Source organism: Mobula hypostoma, chromosome X1, assembly GCF_963921235.1.
Source record: "Mobula hypostoma chromosome X1, sMobHyp1.1, whole genome shotgun sequence".
NCBI classification, from domain to species: Eukaryota; Metazoa; Chordata; class Chondrichthyes; order Myliobatiformes; family Myliobatidae; genus Mobula; species Mobula hypostoma.
In genome coordinates, this window is record NC_086128.1 from 61,648,579 (window position 1) to 61,668,691 (window position 20,113).

A 20,113-nucleotide genomic window follows, 5' to 3' on the forward strand; every position below is an offset into this window, starting at 1 on the left:
TTGTTCATACAACTCCTCAGAGGGAGCTGTAACATATTTCTTATCAATTTCCTTAATCTTGTCCACAATTACCAGCTCCTCCTGCTTCAACTTCTTCCTCAAAGCAGCAGAGTACGAGATGATATGACCACGAATATAAGCTTTAAAAGTATCCCAAAGGATGTTCATAGAAATATCTTCTGTATAGTTGATTGTAAAAAAGAAATCAATCTGTTCATTCATAAAGTTAACAAGATCCGAGTCCTGAAGCAACAGCGAATTAAAACACCGTTGTCTATTATTTTGTGTATTGGCCTGAATTTTAATAGAAAGCTTAAGTGGAGCATGATCTGAAATGGTTATAGAGTCATAATCACATTTAACCACTGAAGAAATAAGACGAGAGTCAATAAAAAAAATCAATTCTTGAATAGGAATGGTGAACATGTGAAAAAAAGCAAAATCTTTTTCCTGAGGATGCAAAAAACGCAAAATGTCCGTCGACCCAGAATCAGAGAGGAATGAGTTAATCAAAGTTGCAGATTTATTGGGTAAGATCCGTAAAGGAGCCGAACGGTCCAAAACTGGAGATAAACAGGTATTAAGATCTCCGCCCCAGATTAGTGAAAACTCATTCAAATTCGGGAACAGATTAAAAAGTGATTTATAAAATTCCGGACAGTCCATATCGGGAGCATAAATGTTACCCAAAACTACCTTTTAATTAAAGAGTAGACCACTAACCAATAGAAATCTACCATTCGGATCAGAAATAATATCATGTTGTACAAAAGTAACTGAGGGGTCTATAAAAATAGAGACACCTCGAATCTTAGCGTTAGAGTTCGAATGGAACTGTTAAGCCTTCCAAAATTTAAAAAAACGTAGTCTGTCCCCCCCTCCGCACATGGGTCTCTTGTAAAAATAGAACATGTGCTTTAAGTCTCCGGAATACTTTAAAAACTTTTTTCCTTTTAATTGGATGATTAAGACCGTTAGTATTCCAAGAGACAAAATTAATAATAGACTCCATAAACCCTAAAGTCAACCCGCAAAAAAAAAGGATTGTCAATAAGTTCGACCCACGAACCCGGAAAGGGAACAGAACAAACAAGAGATAACGGGAAGGAGAACGCAACCAATGCTTCGGTAATGTAAGTAGCCCAAGAAGAAAAAAACTAAAAAGTGAAGCCCCTCCCACCACCCCCCACCTCATGACCCCAAATCTAAATCTAAAACAGACCAGCCAGAAAGAAGCAAGCACTAAGACTACCCCCATGACTTCCAATAGACGCTCACTAAAAAAGTGTAAATATAAAAAAGATCAGCTAAAGTTATAAAACAGTAAAGGAATAAAAAAAAGTAGACCCATTAAGACAAACACGATATAATACAAAGAAAAAGCCAGTAAATATAAAGAAAATCGTAATGAACAACAGACCCTATGATTAAACAAAAAAAAAAGACAACAAAGTACATTTGAAAACTATGAAGTTTAAGGCCTCAAAGGAAATACGTGAAATGATGTTGAGGGAATAACCACCCAGAATCCCCAGGGAAAAAGAAAGGAATGACGCAGTTGAAAAAAAGTTTGGCAACTATATTAATTAACCAAAAATAAACTTTTCTGCCCATATAAAGCAAAAAAAAAATTAAACCCAACAGATTAACAGCCTCCGATCAAACGGAGATAATTAAAAGTTACGATGAAGATGTTGAAGGTGAAAGTTGATCCAGGTAACTCTGGGCATCCGATGAAGAATCAAAAAAACGGGGAGCCCCATCAAGCGTGTGAATCTTTAAACGCGCTGGGTAAAGCAGCACTGGTTTTAAATCCATCTTGTAGAGTTCCGACATCACAGATCTGTAATGAACCCGTTGATCCAGAATCTGTTTACTGAAGTCTTCCACGAATCGGAAATGAAGATCCAAAAAAATCAATGTAACCTTTAGATCGAGCGAATCGAAGCAATTTCTCCTTGTCTTGAAAGTAATGAAATCGTAAAATAACATGCTGAGGTTTATCTGACTTAGACGAATATGATGGAACTCTGTCAGCCTGATCCAATAATGGTGGTTGGTCAGGAAATATGGTGGAAAATGCATCTTTTAAAAGTCGAGAAAAAAACTTTATAGGGTTGTCAGATTCAGCAGCTTCACGAACACCAATAATTCGAATATTCTGCCGTCGCATTCTGGATTCTAAGTTAGAGTTTTTAAAAGTCAGAAAGTCCAGTTTTTTTTCTTCATTACAGTAATTGTTTCTTCAATTTTCCCCATCTTGACTTCATTTTGCTGCGTGGATTTTTGAAGATTAAGTATAGCAGACTGATGTTCAGTGATAGATGTTTGCATTTTATCGATTGCATCGGCAATTTTCTGAAGATTAATTGAAATTTCCGCACGAATCAGCTCCGTAATAGAGGTTGAAATTTCCCTTTGAACTAGATCCGATATAGCTTTCAAAGTCACCGGTGGTTCAGTCGGAGGAAGATCAGTACCTTTCGATCTAACCGGAGGTTTGCTGTCTTTCCCATTTTTCCCGTTCTTAGACATAGCAGACCGTAAAAGCATCCGAATATCAAAAAGCACAATTTGTTTCAAAGTATTATAAAAATCGATGCCTTAATGGTTAGCTTAAATGTAGCTGATCATAGGAAAAAAACTCAGAGGTAATGGAGCGAGTCAAGAACACGACTTCACTCCATGAGCTCTACCGGAAGTCTCCACAGTCGGTGACTTTTAAAGGATTTCAGAGGACAACGGGAAGATCGACAGCGTCAGGTCACCTGAAGACTCAAATCTCTCTCTATCGCTACTCAACTTAATACCACGAACTGAACTGAACTTAACTCATCATCCCTAAGACTATCTTTTTACCCCTAGACTGGAAGAAGCTTGGTTTTCACATATATTTCCACACTTACTGACATATATATAAAAATATAAAATCATTGCTAACCTGTTTGATTTATCTACATTTGTATTACTGTATTGCGTAGTTACTAATAAAATATTATTATTATTAGTTAATAGCAATACTGGACTCTAGGTTCTTTATTCCCGTCACGGGGTACGTGACAGAGTGTTCTATCAGACTGTCAGGCTAAATATCTGAAATATGACGCAAAAACGCACGAAGATTTGTGTTCTGGGGGTTTGTACCTCGCTCGTCAGAATGGCTCGAGAGGAGATTCAAACTCTAACATTAACTCGCCTCTCCTCCATGGTGGGTGGAGACTGGTTAAGCCTGCACTTTAAAGTGGCCACTTCATTAGGTACCTCCTGCACCTGATATATTGGTCACTCAAGAGTATGTTCATGGTCTACTGCTGCGGTTGTAGCCCATCCCACTTCAACGTTCAAGGTGTTGTGCGTTCACCTGCACACCACTGTTGTAATGTGTGGCTATTTGAGTTACTGTCACCTTCCCGTCAGCTTGATCCCAGTCTGGCCATTCTCCTCTCTCTCATTTAAAAAGTCGCTTTCACCCACAGAACTGCTGCTCACTGGATGTTTTTCCTTCTTGTTTTGCCACACCGTTCTCTGTAAACTCCAGAGACTGTTGTGCGCGAAAATCCCCAGGACATCCGCAGTTTCTGAGATACTCAAACCACCCCGTCTGGCACCAACAATCAATCCAAAAATCACCGTGATCACCCCCCATTCTGATGTTTGGTCCAACAACAACTGAACCTCCTAAACACACAAGAGATTCTGCAGACGCTGGAAATGCAGAACAACACACAAAATGCTGGAGGAACTCGGCAGGTCAGGCAGCATCTAAGAAGGCACCCGCTAGTCTTGTGAGACCATGGATCAATGCCTGCCAAGTTTTCACTCTCCAGGGCGCAGGCCTGGGCAAGGATGTATGGAAGACCGGCAGTTGCCCATGCTGCAAGTCTCCCTTCTCCACGACACCGATGTTGTCCAAGGGAAGGGCACTTGGGCCGATACAGCTTGGCACCGGTGTCATCGCAGAGCAATGTGTGGTTAAGTGCCTTGCTCAAGGACACAACATGCCGCCTCGGCTGGGGCTCGAACTCACGACCTACAGATCGCTAGTCGAATGCCCTAACCACTTGGCCACAGGCCCACATCTATGGAAATTAATAAACGGTCAAAGTTTCGGGTTGAGACCCTACACCTGGACTGGAAAGATGCCAGAATAAGAAGGTTGGGGGGGAGAGAGGAGGAGGATAAGCTAGAAGGTGATAGATGATTCCAGGTGGGGAGGTGGGTGTTGAAGTAAGAAGCTGGGAGATGATGGGTGGAAAAGTCGAAGGGCTGGAGAAAGGAAAAGCAGGTGGGGCAGGGGACATCAACTGAACCTCTTGACCATGTCTGCATGCTTTGATGCACTGAACTGCTGCCACACGATTGGCTGATTAGATACCTGTGATAACGAGCAGGCGTACAGGTGTACCTAATAAAGGGGCCGCTGTGCGTGCATAGGTCGGAAAATTTTCGTTACTTGAAGTCAACTGAACGAGATTAACAGGGAAGATACTCGAGAGAGAAATTCAGACGGGGTCAGTCGCCAGGGGTACCGACAACACACCCAGCAGTCTCAACCCACCTGATTCACCTTCAGTGCTGCAGAATTCTCCTCCCTCTCTCTCACCGCCTGCGTTTCCAGCTCTTTGATCTTTCCCCTCAACTCCGTGTTTTCCGTGGTCAGCATCTGATTGTTCTCCCTCAATTCATCTTTCTCCCTCTCCGTTTCTTCCAGTTTTTCCTGTGTGCCGGAGGGAAATAGGAGACAACGCGTCAGACGCCTGTTAAAACACACAGCTTCAACAGCAGCTCGCTGTCTGACACAGAACTCCCCCCCCCGCCCCGCCCCGTTGTTATGTCCCACGTCTAAAGTACCCAGTAACTTCACTGCTCTTCTGTTCTGCACTTAGGTAAGTGGATATAACGTGGGACAGCAAGACCTGAGCAGCCAATGAGTGAAACAGGAGACACAGGTTTTTAAAAAATGGGTATGTTAGGTATTGATTTGAGAAGTGAATAGCGATACACTGAATCGGGCGTCTAGCTAAACAAGTGTTCGTCTGAGCTACCCAAAACAACTAGACTGTACATTGTTACCCTTTAAATAGACAGACGCTCTGCTAACTCCCCCCATCCCTGCCCAATTCATAAATAATGAGGCAGCCGACAGAGAGGAAGTCATCACCCTGACACAGTGGTGTTGAGAAAACAACCTCTCCCTCAATGTCGCAAATACAAAGGAGCTGGTTGTGGACTACAGGAGGAATGGAGACAGGCTAACCCCTATTGACATCAATGGATCTGGGTTGAGAGGGTGAACAGCTTTAAGTTCCTCGGTATACACATCACTGAGGATCACACATGGTCTGTACATACAGGGTGTGTGGTGAAAAAGACACAACAGCGCCTCTTTCACCTCAGACAGTTGAGGAAGTTTGGTGTGGGCCCCAAATCCTAAGGACTTTCTACAGGGACACAACTGAGAACATCCTGACTGGCTGCATCACTGCCTGGTACGGGAACTGTACCTCCCTCAATCGCAGGACTCTGCAGAGAGTGGTGCAGACAGCCCAGCACATCTGTAGCTGTGAACTTCCCACTATTCAGGACATTTACAGAGACAGGTGTGTAAAAAGGGCCTGAAGGATCACTGGGGACCTGAGTCACCCCAACCACAAACTGTTCCAGCTGCTACCATCCGGGATATGGTACCGCAGCATAAAAGCCAGGACTAACAGGCTCCGGGACGGCTTCTTCCACCAGGCCATCAGACTGATTAACTCACGCTGATACAACTGTATTTCTATGTTATATTAACCATCCTACTATACATAATACTTATTACAATTTACTATAATTTGCACATTGCATATTTGAACAGAGACGTAACAAAGATTTTTACTCCACATGCACTGCATAAAGTGCACAAAACAGTGCAGACACTACAATAAATAATAAACAAGACAATAGGCACAGTAGAGGGCAGTAGGTTGGTTTCAGTCCAGGCTCTGGGTATTGAGGAGTCTGATGGCTTGGGGGAAGAAACTGTTACATAGTCTGGTCGTGAGAGCCCGAATGCTTCAGTGCCTTTTGCCAGATGGCAGGAGGGAGAAGAGTTTGTATGAGGGGTGCGTGTCATCTTGGCTCTCAAGTCAATAGAATGCAGAAAATCACAGCACACTACAGGCCTTTCGGCCCACGATGCAGTGCTGACCTTAATATCTGGTTTGAGCGCGATCTAACCCTTCCCTCCATTTTCCTATCGCCCATGTGCGTATCCAAGAGTTTATTAAACATCCCTAACGTGCCTGTCTCTACCAGCAGAGTGTTCCGCACAGCCACCTGTCTCCGTGAAAACTGCTGTTGAAGTCAAGTCTATAAACAAGAGGTCGTCTGCAAATGCTGGAAATCCGAGCAACACACAATGCTGGAGGAACTCAGCAGGTCAGGCAGCATCAATGGTTAAGAAAAAAGTACAGTTGACATTTCGGGCTGAAACCCTTTTTCCTCCCCTTCCATGGCCTTCTGTCTCTTTCACCAATCAACTTCCCAGCTCTTTAACTCATCCCTCCCCCTCCAAGTTACACCTATCGCCTGGTGATTCTCCCTCCCCTCCTCACACCTTTTAAATCTATTCCTCAGCTTTCTTTTCCTCCAGTCCTGCTGAAGGATCTCGGCCCAAAACGTCGACTGTACTTCTTTTGCAGAGACGCTGCCTGGCCTGCCGAGTTCCTCCAGCATTTTGTGTGTGCAAGCCAAGCCATTTGACTATACAGATGTATATAACGTATATAGAAATGAGACAACATTTCTCCGGACCGGAGTGTAAAGCACGGTAGCACACAGAACACACGTATGACACACGAAGGCAAGGATAAAAATCTGCAGATGAATCACACATACATAACAAACTAAAGTGCATTCATATTAAATATTGACAGCTACCGAACAGATTAACCGGTGACACTTCGAATACGATGCAGCAGGGAGTTCAGAAGCCTAATGCCCTGAGGGAAGAAATTGTTTCTCATCCTGACCGTTCTTGTTTTTATACATCGCAGTCTCCTGCCTGAAGGTAGAAAGTCAAAGAGAATGCTGGATGGATCCATGACAACACTAAGGGCCCCGTGTACGCAGCGCTCCTGATACATGTCTCCGATGGACGATCGGGAGACCCCTATGATCCCCTCAGCTGTTCTCACTGTCCTTTTTTTTATTGTTTTATTGCAAAGTTACAGTGAAAAACTTTGTTTTGCATGCCATCTTCCAGCAAGATGGCGGCACGCTCGACCGAAGCAGTTTCTACGAGGTCAACCGGAGGTGTTATTGTCCTTTTTAAGCGCATTGTTTTCTTTTCGCCCCTCTTTTTACCATCGCAAGACCCTGCAGGACGTTAAGAACCTGTCAGCAAGCTGCTTGTGGGGGGAAAACTGTGTGGCCTTGGTCGTAGCAAGAACCAGGCCTCGAGCCTGTTTACAGCCCACGAGGAGGGAGGCCGTCAGAGTCCGTATGCAGTGTCTGAGGCGGTGCAGCGTGGCGTCGAGCTGGAATCGGTGCTGCCCCCCCCCCCCCCCAGTGTTTGCTTGGCAGAAGACAAGCCATATTGCCCTGGTTGTGGCTAAGACGCCGATCAACCAGCTGTTCTTGCTCCTGTGAACACCCAATGACTTGGCCTCCACAGCTGCACGTGGCAATGAATTCCACAGATATACCACCTTCTGGCTAAAGAAATTCCTCCTCATCCCTGTTCTAAATGGACGTCCTTCTATTCTGTCTGTGCCCTCTGATCCTAGAGTATTCCTGGCCCGCACTATAGAAAAACATCCTCACCACTCTCTGAGTGAAGACTCTTCCCCTCACGTTCCCCTTAAATATTTCACCTTTCACCCTTAACCACGACCTCTGGTTGTAGTCCCTCCCAACCTCAGTGGAAAATGCCTGCTTGCATTTACCCTATCAATACCCCTTGTAATTTTACATACCTCTATCAAATCCCAGTTGACAACTGTCCCATATTTGCTGGGACATCCCGCATATTGGGCTAAATTGGTTTGTCCCCCATTTCCCCCGCTAAGGTAGAGCGTTCCTATAAAAGCTTTCGTGCTGAAATAGCGTGAAGCGAAGAAGCAATTACCATTAATTTATATGGGAAAAATTTTTGAATGTTCCCGGACCCACCTAACAAATCATACCAAATAACACATGAAACCAAAAAGAAATAACACTGACATATAGTAAAAGCAGGAATGATATGATAAACACACAGCGTATACAAAGTAGAAATAATATATGTACAGTGTAGTCGGGAAGATGAAGGCAAAACTGATTGGTGGGAGAAAAAAAAATTGGCACGTACGCACATGACATGCGCACACAGGTGCCCACACAAGGCTTCATGGTCATGGTAGTCTTTCCTGGGGTAGTGTGTCCCGGGATTTGACTGCTACTTTTGTCCCTTATTTGGGAGTGAGAAAGTTGGCAACTCTAACTGTAAGAGACATGTTGAGGTCAGTTTAACCCTACTTGAACACCCCCCCCCACCCGGTTGGCCAGCCCGCAAGAATATTGTCAATATTAAACTGGTCCGCGGTGCAAAAAAGGTTGGGGACCCCTGGTGTAGAGCATCTGAGAGATCTTGGGGTCTTTGTCCATCGGACACCCTAAAGCTGCTCCACAGGTTGACAGTGTTGTTAAGATGGTGTGTTGGCATTCATCAACCATGGATTGAGTTCAAGAGCCGTGAGGTAACGTTACAGCTATACAAGACCTTGGTCAGACCCCACTTGGAGTACTGTGTTCAGTTCTGGTCACCTCACTACAGGAAGGGTGTGGATACTACAGAGAGAGTGCAGAGGAGATTTACAAGGATGTTGCCTAGATTGAAGAGGGGGCCTTATGAGAATAGGTTGAGTGAACTTGGCCTTTTCTCCTTGGAGCAACAGAGGATGAGAGGTGACCTGATAGAGGTGTACAAGGTGATGAGAGGCATTGATCGTGTGGATAGTCAGAGGCTTTTTCCCAGGGCTGAAATGGCTAGCACGAGGGGACGCAGTTTTAAGGTGCTTGGAATTAGGTACAAGGGGGATGTGAGAGGTAAGTTTTTCACACAGACAGTGGTGGGTATGTAGAATGCACTGCCAGCGAAGTTGGTGGAGGCAGATATAATAGGGTCTTTTAAAAGCCTCTTAGATAGGTACATGGAGCTTAGAAAAATAGAGGTCTATGTGGTAGGGAAATTCTAAGCAGGTTACATGGTCGGTACAACATTGTGGGCCGAAGGGCCTGTAATGTGCTGTAGATTTCTGTGCTCTATGTCCCGGCAACATTCTTGTAAATTTTCTCCGCACTCTTTCAATCTTAATGGTATCTTTCCTGTAGGTAGGTGACCAGAACCGCACGCAATACTCTAAGTTCGCCCCTCAGCAACGCATTATACAGATTCAGCAGAACATCCCAACTCCTCAGGTTATTCTCAGCAACTTCCTCAGTTAATGCCTTACCGAGAAAAAGTTTCAGGCAAATGCTTCACTCAAGGCAATGGGAATCTGGAACTTCCTGAGTGAGGGGTGTTCGGGCTGAGACCCTCTCAGAATTAAATAAAACAACGTACCAAATGCTGGAGGAGCTCAGCAGCTCCTCCAAACGCTTGGAGGACCTGCTGAGTCGACGTTTCAGGCTGAGACCTTTCATTGGGACTGGAAAGGAAGGGGGAGGAAGCCAGGAGCTAGAAGGTGGTGGGGGGGTGGGGGGCCTCCAACCTGATTGACGTGAACATTGGTTTCTCTAACTTCTGGTAATTTCCCCCTCCACACCCCTCTCTCTTTCCACTCCCCTTTTTGGATGTAGTATATTTGGATTTTCAAAAGGCTTTTGACGAGGTCCCACACAGGAGATTAGTGTGCAAACTTAAAGCACACGGTATTGGGGGTATGGTATTGATGTGGATAGAGAATTGGTTGGCAGACAGGAAGCAAAGACTGGGAATAAACGGGACCTTTTCAGAATGGCAGGCAGTGACTAGTGGGGTACCGCAAGGCTCAGTGCTGGGACCCCAGTGGTTTACAATATTAATGACTTAGATGAGGGAATTAAATGCAGCAACTCCAAGTTTGCGGATGACACGAAGCTGGGCGGCAGTGTTAGCTGTGAGGAGGATGCTAAGAGGATGCAGAGTGACTTGGATAGGTTGGGTGAGTGGGCAAATTCATGGCAGATGCAATTTAATGTGGATAAATGTGAGGTTATCCACTTTGGTGGCAAGAACAGTAAAACAGATTATTATCTGGATGGTGGCCTAATAGGAAAAGGGGAGGTGCAACGAGACCTGGGTGTCATTATACACCAGTCTTTGAAAGTGGGCATGTAGGTACAGCAGGCGGTGAAAAAGGTGAATGGTATGTTGGCATTCATAGCAAGAGGATTCGAGTACAGGAGCAGGGAGGTACTACTGCAGTTGTACAAGGCCTTGGTGAGACCACACCTGGAGCACTGTATGCAGTTTTGGTCCCCTAATCTGAGGAAAGACATTCTTGCCATAGAGGGAGTGCAAAGAAGGTTCACCAGATTGATTCCTGGGATGGCAGGAGTTTCATGTGATGAAAGACTGGATGAACTAGGCTTATACTCGTTGGAATTTAGAAGATTGAGGGGGGATCTTATTGAAACGTATAAAATTCTAAAGGGATTGGACAGGCTAGATGCAGGAAGATTGTTCCCAATGTTGGGGAAGTCCAGAACAAGGAGTCACAGTTTGAGGATAAAGGGGAAGCCTTTTAGGACAGAGATGAGGAAAAACTTCTTCACACAGAGAGTGGTGAGTCTGTGGAATTCTCTGCCACAGGAAACAGTTGAGGCCAGTTCATTGGCTATATTTAAGAGGGAGTTAGATATGGCCCTTGTGGCTAAAGGGATCAGGGGGTATGGAGGGAAGGCTGGTACAGGGTTCTGAGTTGAATGATCAGCCATGATCGTACTGAAAGGCGGTGCAGGCTCGAAGGGCCGAATGGCCTACTCCTGTACCTATTTTCTATGTTTCTCGCTCCCCTCTTAGCCCATCTTTTCTCTTCACCTGGCCATCACCTCCCACTGGTGCCCCTCCTCCTCCTCCTCCCACGGTCCACTCTCCTCTTCTATACGGGTCACACGTCTTGTAAAGACACTGCCCAGAAGGCAGCGATGGCAAAACCACTTCCGTGGAAAACTTTGCCAAGGACAACCATGGTCATGGAAAGACCACGATCGCCCACGTCATACGGTGCATCATGATGATGTCATACGACACCGGGGGGGGGGGGGAGATATCTCATTGAGGGACATAAGCCGGGAAGATGTGGAATCGATATGGGTAGAGCTGCGTAACACTAAGGGGCAGAAGACACTGGTGGGAGTTGTGTACAGGCCACCTAACAGTAGTAGTGAGGTTGGGGATGGTATTAAACAGGAAATTAGAAATGTGTGCAATAAAGGAACAGCAGTTATAATGCGTGACTTCAATCTACATGTAGACTGGGTGAACCAAATTGGTAAAGGTGCTGAGGAAGAGGATTTCTTGGAATGTATGCGGGATGGTTTTTTGAACCAACATGTCGAGGAACCAACTAGAGAGCAGGCTATTCTGGACTGGGTTTTGAGCAATGAGGAAGGGTTAATTAGCGATCTTGTCGTGAGAGGCCCCTTGGGTAAGAGTGACCATAATATGGTGGAATTCTTCATTAAGATGGAGAGTGACATAGTTAATTCAGAAACAAAGGTTCTGAACTTAAAGAGGGGTAACTTTGAAGGTATAAGACGTGAATTAGCTAAGATAGACTGGCAAATGACACTTAAAGGATTGACGGTGGATATGCAATGGCAAGCATTTAAAGGTTGCATGGATGAACTACAACAATTGTTCATCCCAGTTTGGCAAAAGAATAAATCAAGGAAGGTAGTGCACCCGTGGCTGACAAGAGAAATTAGGGATAGTATCAATTCCAAAGCAGAAACATACAAATTAGCCAGAAAAAGTGGCTCACCTGAGGACTGGGAGAAATTCAGAGTTCAGCAGAGGAGGACAAAGGGCTTAATTGGGAAGGGGAAAAAAGATTATGAGAGAAAACTGGCAGGGAACATAAAAGCTTTTATAGATATGTAAAAAGGAAAAGACTGGTAAAGACAAATGTAGGTCCCCTACAGACAGAAACAGGTGAATTGATTATGGGGAGCAAGGACATGGCAGACCAATTGAATAATTACTTTGGTTCTGTCTTCACTAAGGAGGACATAAATAATCTTCCAGAAATAGTAGGGGACAGAGGGTCCAGTGAGATGGAGGAACTGAGCGAAATACATGTTAGTAGGGAAGTGGTGTTAGGTAAATTGAAGGGATTGAAGGCAGATAAATCCCCAGGGCCAGATGGTCTGCATCCGAGAGTGCTTAAGGAAGTAGCCCAAGAAATAGCGGATGCATTAGTGATAATTTTTCAAAACTCGTTAGATTCTGGACTAGTTCCTAAGGATTGGAGGGTGGCTAATGTAACTCCACTTTTTAAAAAAGGAGGGAGAGAGAAACCGGGGAATTATAGACCAGTTAGCCTAACGTCGGTGGTGGGGAAACTGCTGGAGTCAGTTATCAAAGATGTGATAACAGCACATTTGGAAAGCGGTGAAATCATCGGACAAAGTCAGCATGGATTTGTGAAAGGAAAATCATGTCTGACGAATTTCATAGAATTTTTTGAGGATGTAACTAGTAGAGTGGATAGGGGAGAACCAGTGGATGTGGTATATTTGGATTTTCAAAACGCTTTTGACAAGGTCCCACACAGGAGATTAGTGTGCAAACTTAAAGCACATGGTATTGGGGGTAAGGTATCGATGTGGATAGAGAATTGGTTAGCAGACAGGAAACAGAGTGGGAATAAACGGGACCTTTTCAGAATGGCAGGCGGTGACTAGTGGGGTACCGCAAGGCTCAGTGCTGGGACCCCAGTTTACAATATATATTAATGACTTGGATGAGGGAATTAAATGCAGCATCTCCAAGTTTGCGGATGACACGAAGCTGAGTGACGGTGTTAGCTGTGAGGAGGATGCTAAGAGGATGCAGAGTGACTTGGGTAGGTTGGGTGAGTGGACAAATTCATGGCAGATGCAATTTAATGTGGATAAATGTGAAGTTATCCACTTTGGTGGCAAAAATAGGAAAACAGATTATTATCTGAATGGTGGCCGATTAGGAAAAGGGGAGGTGCAACGAGACCTGGGTGTCATTATACACCAGTCATTGAAAGTGGGCGTGCAGGTACAGCAGGCGGTGAAAAAGGCGAATGGTATGCTGGCATTTATAGCAAGAGGATTCGAGTACAGGAGCAGGGAGGTACTACTGCAGTTGTACAAGGCCTTGGTGAGACCACACCTGGAGTATTGTGTGCAGTTTTGGTCCCCTAATCTGAGGAAAGTCATCCTTGCCATAGAGGGAGTACAAAGAAGGTTCACCAGATTGATTCCTGGGATGGCAGGACTTTCATATGAAGAAAGACTGGATGAACTGGGCTTGTACTCGTTGGAATTTAGAAGATTGAGGGGGGATCTGATTGAAACGTATAAAATCCTAAAGGGATTGGACAGGCTAGATGCAGGAAGATTGTTCCCGATGTTGGGGAAGTCCAGAACAAGGGGTCACAGTTTGAGGATAAAGGGGAAGCCTTTTAGGACCGAGATTAGGAAAAACTTCTTCACACAGAGAGTGGTGAATCTGTGGAATTCTCTGCCACAGGAAACAGTTGAGGCCAGTTCATTGGCTATATTTAAGAGGGAGTTAGATATGGCCCTTGTGGCTACGGGGATCAGGGGGTATGGAGGGAAGGCTGGTGCAGGGTTCTGAGTTGGATGATCAGCCATGATCATAATAAATGGCGGTGCAGGCTCGAAGGGCCGAATGGCCTACTCCTGCACCTACTTTCTATGTTTCTATGAAACTTATCAAACATTGAAAGGCCTGGATAGACTGGAAGTAGAGAGGATGCTTCCTATGGTGGGAGAGTCTAGGACCAGAGTCAGACTAGAGGGGCATCCATTTAGAATGGAGATGAGGAGGAATTTCTGTAGCCAGACAGTGGTGAATCTGTGGAATTCGTAACCACTGGCGGCTGTGGCTGTGGAGCCCACTGGGTATATCTAAGGCAGAGGTTCATAGTTTTTCCCTCGAATGGTTGGGGCATGAAGGGGCACGGGGAGAAGGCAAGGAGATTGGTGCCGAGAGGGGAAATGGATCAATATTGTGAAATGGCAGCACAGGCTGGGCAGGCCAAATAATTCGGCTCTCGTGTCTTGTGGCCGCATTTGAAGAGAGCGCAGGCACGGTCCTGAGAGGGCAGGAGGCCGGGAGTTTTGGGGAACCGAGAGGAGCAAAGCTGATGAGCCGTGGGCCACGGTTACACTGGGCAGTGGGCCGGGCTGAAGCCCACCCACCCCTGCCCCGTTCCTCTACGTCCCTATCTGCACCCCGACCTTCCAGACTCACAGCAGGGGCCGGCTGCACAGTGGGATGTCCAGCCGCTGCCCCTCACCGCTCAACGTCACACCATCTGAAAGCCGCCTTTTTTTCTGCTTGTGGTATGGAAACTGGAGAGAGGGAATGCCTCCCAATAACATTCCAGCATTCCCAGGTCCTTTTTTTTAAAAATTGGAGTAGAGGGGGAGGGAATAACAACAACAATGAACAGCACAGAGCAGCACATTGAATGGGGGCCCAATAACATAGGGCAGCAGAAAGGATACGCCGGGCCACAGATAAAGGCAAGGCAGGCCACACAGCTCTTCCTTTTACGAGCATCACTGATTTAAACCATCTGGTTCCCAGGTACAAGCAGAACCGCACCCCCACACTCTAACCTAACGCTTGAAAGACATCGAAGTATAAACCACCCCCGGCTCGTAAAATCCGCCCGCCAAACTTCAGCAGTGTTTGTGGTGGTGGGGGGAAAAAGAGACAAAACGTTTGTGTAAAGTGGGCGAGTCTCGGACCAGAGGGCACAACCTCAGACTAGAGGGGCGTCCATTCAGAACAGACACGAGTAGGCATGTCTTTAGCGGAAGGGAGGTGAATTTGTGGAATTCGCTGCCACAGACGGCTGTGGAGGCCAAGTCATGGGATGTATTTAAAGCAGAGGTCGAAGCGCTATTTATTGGTCAAGATATCAAAGATTACGGGGAGAAGGCAGGAGAATGGGTTTGAGAGGGATAATAAATCAGCCATGATGGAATGGCGGAGCAGACTCGATGGGCTGAATGGCCTAATTCTGCTCCTACGTCTTATGGTAAACAATCTCATGATGAAGACCAAATTGACTCTAATCACTGCAAGAGTTTGGTTACAGTCTACCCATTGGCAGTTTGCACTCTGTTGATAACCATCAAAATTATCCAAATCATCCAAATCCAACAGCCAAATCATCAAATCAAAGAGTCAAATCGTTTAACATCATTCAAACCATACATAGATACAGCTGGGCGAGCCAGCATTCCTCTGGGGCGGAGGAGCTAACATTCAAAATAGCAAGCAAACTTCAGAAATAGCGAGTAACTTAATTCAAAATAGCAAGCCAAGAAACATATTCACTCAAAAGAAAACACAAAATAACGTACTCTATATACAGTCCAAGATTCTGAGCAACAATGTCCAGCAATTGATGGTAGTCTCCTGGCAGAGGTACGAGTCTACACTGTCATTCCACCACTGGAACACAGGAGGGCAGCACTGACGGGAGAGGCCAGGCCCCACAGCTGAGCACGGACGCCACGCTGCGCTGCTTCCCCCGTCTCTCACCTGGCCTGCAGCAGCAGGCAAGCCAGAGGCTTGCGGCCTAGTTCTCGCTACAATGGAGGTGACACAGCTCCCACGTCGCCTGTCCCACCACCAGACAAGCCCGTGGCAACTTACGTTATCACTGTCCAACAGACCCTTGCGATCGCGAAAGAAATGTCCGAGGCAATCTCCTACAGTTATACTGCAACAATTTCTACGTTTCCCAGTAGCAGCAGCCACTGTCTGCAGCCAGCTCAGCTCCTCCGAACTTAATCCGGTTCCTCCGCCGTCCCAGTAGGCTCCTCTGATACCCTGACCAGCTCCTTTCCCGATATCACAGGACTACCTCACTAATTTTGCCCTCTTTCACAACACATATTATTTTTTAAATATGTACACTGTGACTATTTTATTAGGTACACCACTTATTAATGCAAATATCTAATCAGCCAATCACGTGGCAGCAACTCAAAGCATCAAAGCATGCAGGCATGGTCAGGAGGCTTAGACGTTGTTCAGACCCAACATCAGAAAGGGGAAGAAACGTGACTTTGACCGTGGAATGGGTGTGTGGGCACGTGGCCAACTGGATAAGGCATTCAACTAGCAATCTGAAGGTTGTGAGTTCGAGCCCCAGCCGAGGCAGCGTGTCGTGTCCTTGAGCAAGGCACTTAACCACACAGAGCTCTACAACAATACTGGTGCCAAGCTGTATCGGCCCTAGTGTCCTTCCCTTGGACAACATCGGTGTTGTGGAGAGGGGAGACTTGTAGCATGGGCAACTGCCGGTCTTCCATACAACCTTGCCCTGGAGAGTAAAGACTTTCTAGGCGCAGATCCATGGTCTCGCAAGACTAACGGATGCCTTATTATTATGGTTGTTGGTGCCAGAAGGGGTGGTTTGAGTATCTCAGGTCTCCTGGGGATTTTCACGTACCACAGTCTCTAGAGTTTACAGAGAACGTTGTGAAAAACAAAAAACAGTTAATGACAGAGGTCAGAGAATAGTGAGGCCGGCTCAAACTGATAGGAAGGCGACAGCAACTCCAACTACACACAGCACATCGAACCTTGAAGAGGACTGGGTACGGCAGCAGAAGACCAGTCCAGGTTCTACTCCTGTACCTAATAAAGTGGCCACTGGATGTATTGCTGCACGTCTGTCGGCTTCTACTGCTGTAGCCCGTCCACTTCAAAGTTCGATGTGTTGTGTGTTCGGAGATGCTCCTCGGCACACCACTATTGTAACGTGTGGTTATTTGAGTCACTGTCGCCTTCCTGTCAGTTTGAACCAGTCTGGCCGTTCTCCTCTGAACTCCCTCATTAACAAGGCGTTTTTGCCCACAGAACTGGCACCGAATGGAAGTTATTATTTTGCACCATTCGCTGTAATCTCTAGAGACCGTTGTAACCTCATGAAGTGGCCACCGGGTGCATTGGAGAGGGTTTGCAGAGGTGAGAATGGCCGGTCTGGCTGAAGGCAAGGAGTGAACTTTGAGCGCACCTAGAACAGCAAGGCTACGAGCGAACAAGCCCTTTGTTCCTACAACACTCAATGAACTGTTGACCTCATCCCTCAGAGATACGAGCAATAAATGTACTCGCAAACAACCGGGGAAAAAAATTACCACGCAGAGGAAAGCAGTAAGATGCACCCAATAAAAATTGTTTTTCCACACCATTCTCTGTAAACCCTAGAGATTGTAGTGTGAGAAAATCCCAGGAGATCAGCAGTTTCTGAGATACTCAGACCACCCCATCTGGCAACAATCATTTGCACGGTCAAAGTCACATGGATCACATTTCTTCCCCATTCTAATGTCTGGTCCGAACAACTTCAAACTTCAAACTTCAAACTTCAAACTTCAAACTTCAAACTTCAAACTTCAAACTTCAAACTTCAAACTTCAAACTTCAAACTTCAAACTTCAAACTTCAAACTTCAAACTTCAAACTTCAAACTTCAAACTTCAAACTTCAAACTTCAAACTTCAAACTTCAAACTTCAGCAGTTTAGACACAACTGATCCTCTTGACCACGTCTGCATGCTTCTATGCATCGAGTTGTTGCCACATGACTGGCTGATTAGATATTTGCATGAACGAGCAGGTGTACAGGTGAGCCTAATAAAGGGGCCACCAGAGACTCTGCAGACCCATGTAGGGGTGAAGGGGAGTGAGAGGGTGGATGAGTTGGCAAAGAGGGCATTAAAGAAAATATAGAAATGCACATTAGTATCAGAAAAGCAGAGGTTAAGTGTATAATCTGGGAAAAAAAATCAACCAAATGTGACAAGAAAGATGGGACAGGGAGGCATTTATAGTAAATACAAAAGAGTGTTGCAGGTACTAGGGTAGGTAGTGGATACAGAAGAGAGGAGACTGTGTGGACTAGGTTAAGGCTGGGGCACTGTGCATTAAACAAAACATTGAAAATGATAGGGAAACACCAGACAGGATTGTGTGAGGAATGTCAGGAAGAGGAGTCAGTAGAAGATGTAGTTTTGTGTTGCAGGAAGTATGGGATACAGAGACAGATGATGAGAAATAAATTAAGGGAGTTGGGGATGCAGGAATTCACATTAAAAGGGTTGCTGGGCATGGGTGAGAGAGCACAAGTCCGGGTATTTTTAGCTTTCTTAAGGGGTACAGGGGTTTTTTATAGGACGTGATGGATAAGCAGGAACGGGGTACTAGGATGGCCAAAGATGGGAGGATAAAGTGTAGGTTAGGGTATGAGTGGGGGAGAGTGAGAGAGCGAGAGAGCGAGAGAGCGAGAGAGCGAGAGAGCGAGAGAGCGAGAGAGCGTGTGTGATTGGGTGAAGGGATTTAGAATGCAAGTCTATTGCACATTCCAGAGCAGAAGGTGGCGGTAATGCACCGTTAAACTGGGTACCGACTGCTGTAAAACATGACGGACAAGATTATGATTCTGCAGACACTGGAAGCCCAGAGTCTGCACAGACGCACACAAAATGTTGGAGGAACTCAGCAGGTCAGGCAGTGTCTATGCAAATGAACAAACAGTCGACATTTCGGGCTGAGACCCTTGTTGGGAACGGGGCTAGAAGGTGATAGGGGAAACCTCGACTGTCTACTCTTTCCCATAGATGCTGCCTGGTTTGCTGAGTCCCTCCAGCATTTGTTGCTTTGGATTTCCAGCAGACTTTCTCCTGTCCTTGCCCCTACGTTATGGCCTTATACATGAAAGTACTAAAATGGAATAAATTCTTACTGTGTCTGCAACACAGTCCCCCCCCCGCCCCCAGAATTAATTAAACAATCATTTGTTAGATCACCATCTGCCCTGGAAAGTGTGAGACGCCAGCGTCCCGATCAGTAAACCCAATTCCAACAGGACCAAATCTCACCGTGAACCGCGAATGGTCGACAAAGGTGCGCTGTTCGTATCTTGTTTACGTCTATCGAGTGGATTGTGGGCGGCACGGGAGCACAACGGTCAGCGCGATCGCTTCAACCACGCCAGCAATCACCGGTCAGGGTTCAGTCCCCGTCGCTGTCTGGAAGGAGTCCATAATTTCTACCCCCGCCCCCGTGACCGCGCGGCTCCCCCCAGCCTCTCTGGTCTCCTCCTGTGTTCCAAAGATGTTACCGGCTAGGGTGAGTGAGTTGGCCTGGGGGGAGGGGGGGCATGCTGCATCGGTCGACCGCCTGGACGCGGCCAGTGAGCATCGACTGGCCACACGGTGGATCGACAGGCCCTCTCGTTTTGCGCGGGATCTCGAGTGCGCATGTTGATGTCCCGGCTGGGGGGGGGAGAGGAGAGAGGGCGCGGCCTGTACGATATATGCATTATATTTTCTGGTAGCCGTATTTTTGTGTTAGCGCGTGGCCAAGTGGTGAAGGCGTCGGTCTAGTGATCTGAAGGTCGTGAGTTCGAGCCTCGGCTGAGGCAGCCTGTTGTGTCCTTGAGCAAGGCACTTAATCACACATTGCTCTGCGACGACACTGGTGCCAAGCTGTACGGGTCCTAATGCCCTTCCCTTGGACAACATCGGTGGCGTGGAGAGGGGAGACTTGCAGCATGGGCAACTGCCGGTCTTCCATACAACCTTGCCCAGGCCTGTGCCCTGGAAACCTTCCAAGGCGCAAATCCATGGTCTCACGAGACTAATTGGCTGTATTTTACTGATATTCCATGTGGGCTTGTTGTGCTGGAGGTAAGAGCAGCAGGCCCCAAGCCACATGCGGCGTGGCGTGGGTCGTCGTCAGGGCACCGTCATGACAAGCTTTTGCACCGATCTTTTTGGTGATTGCTCATCATATGGCGTGCCTTGGGCATCTGAAGCCTGGCAGACCCGTCCCTCTCCAGGTTTTTTTTTTAAAAAA

At 46.4% G+C, this 20,113-nt stretch overlaps 1 protein-coding gene across 6 annotated transcripts in view; it reads right to left on the reverse strand.

The window, feature by feature from the left end:
- The window catches only part of LOC134340437 (tax1-binding protein 1 homolog), a 150,874-nt gene that overhangs the window by 107,162 nt on the left and 23,599 nt on the right, over positions 1 to 20,113 (reverse strand). For 5 of the 6 annotated variants that reach the window (XM_063037673.1, XM_063037674.1, XM_063037675.1 and 2 more), the window contains exon 6: positions 4,559 to 4,717. In XM_063037673.1, the coding sequence (XP_062893743.1) occupies positions 4,559 to 4,717 (159 nt within the window). The remainder of the gene's footprint in view (positions 1 to 4,558; positions 4,718 to 20,113) is intronic. The other variant, XM_063037672.1, reaches the window with a different exon arrangement.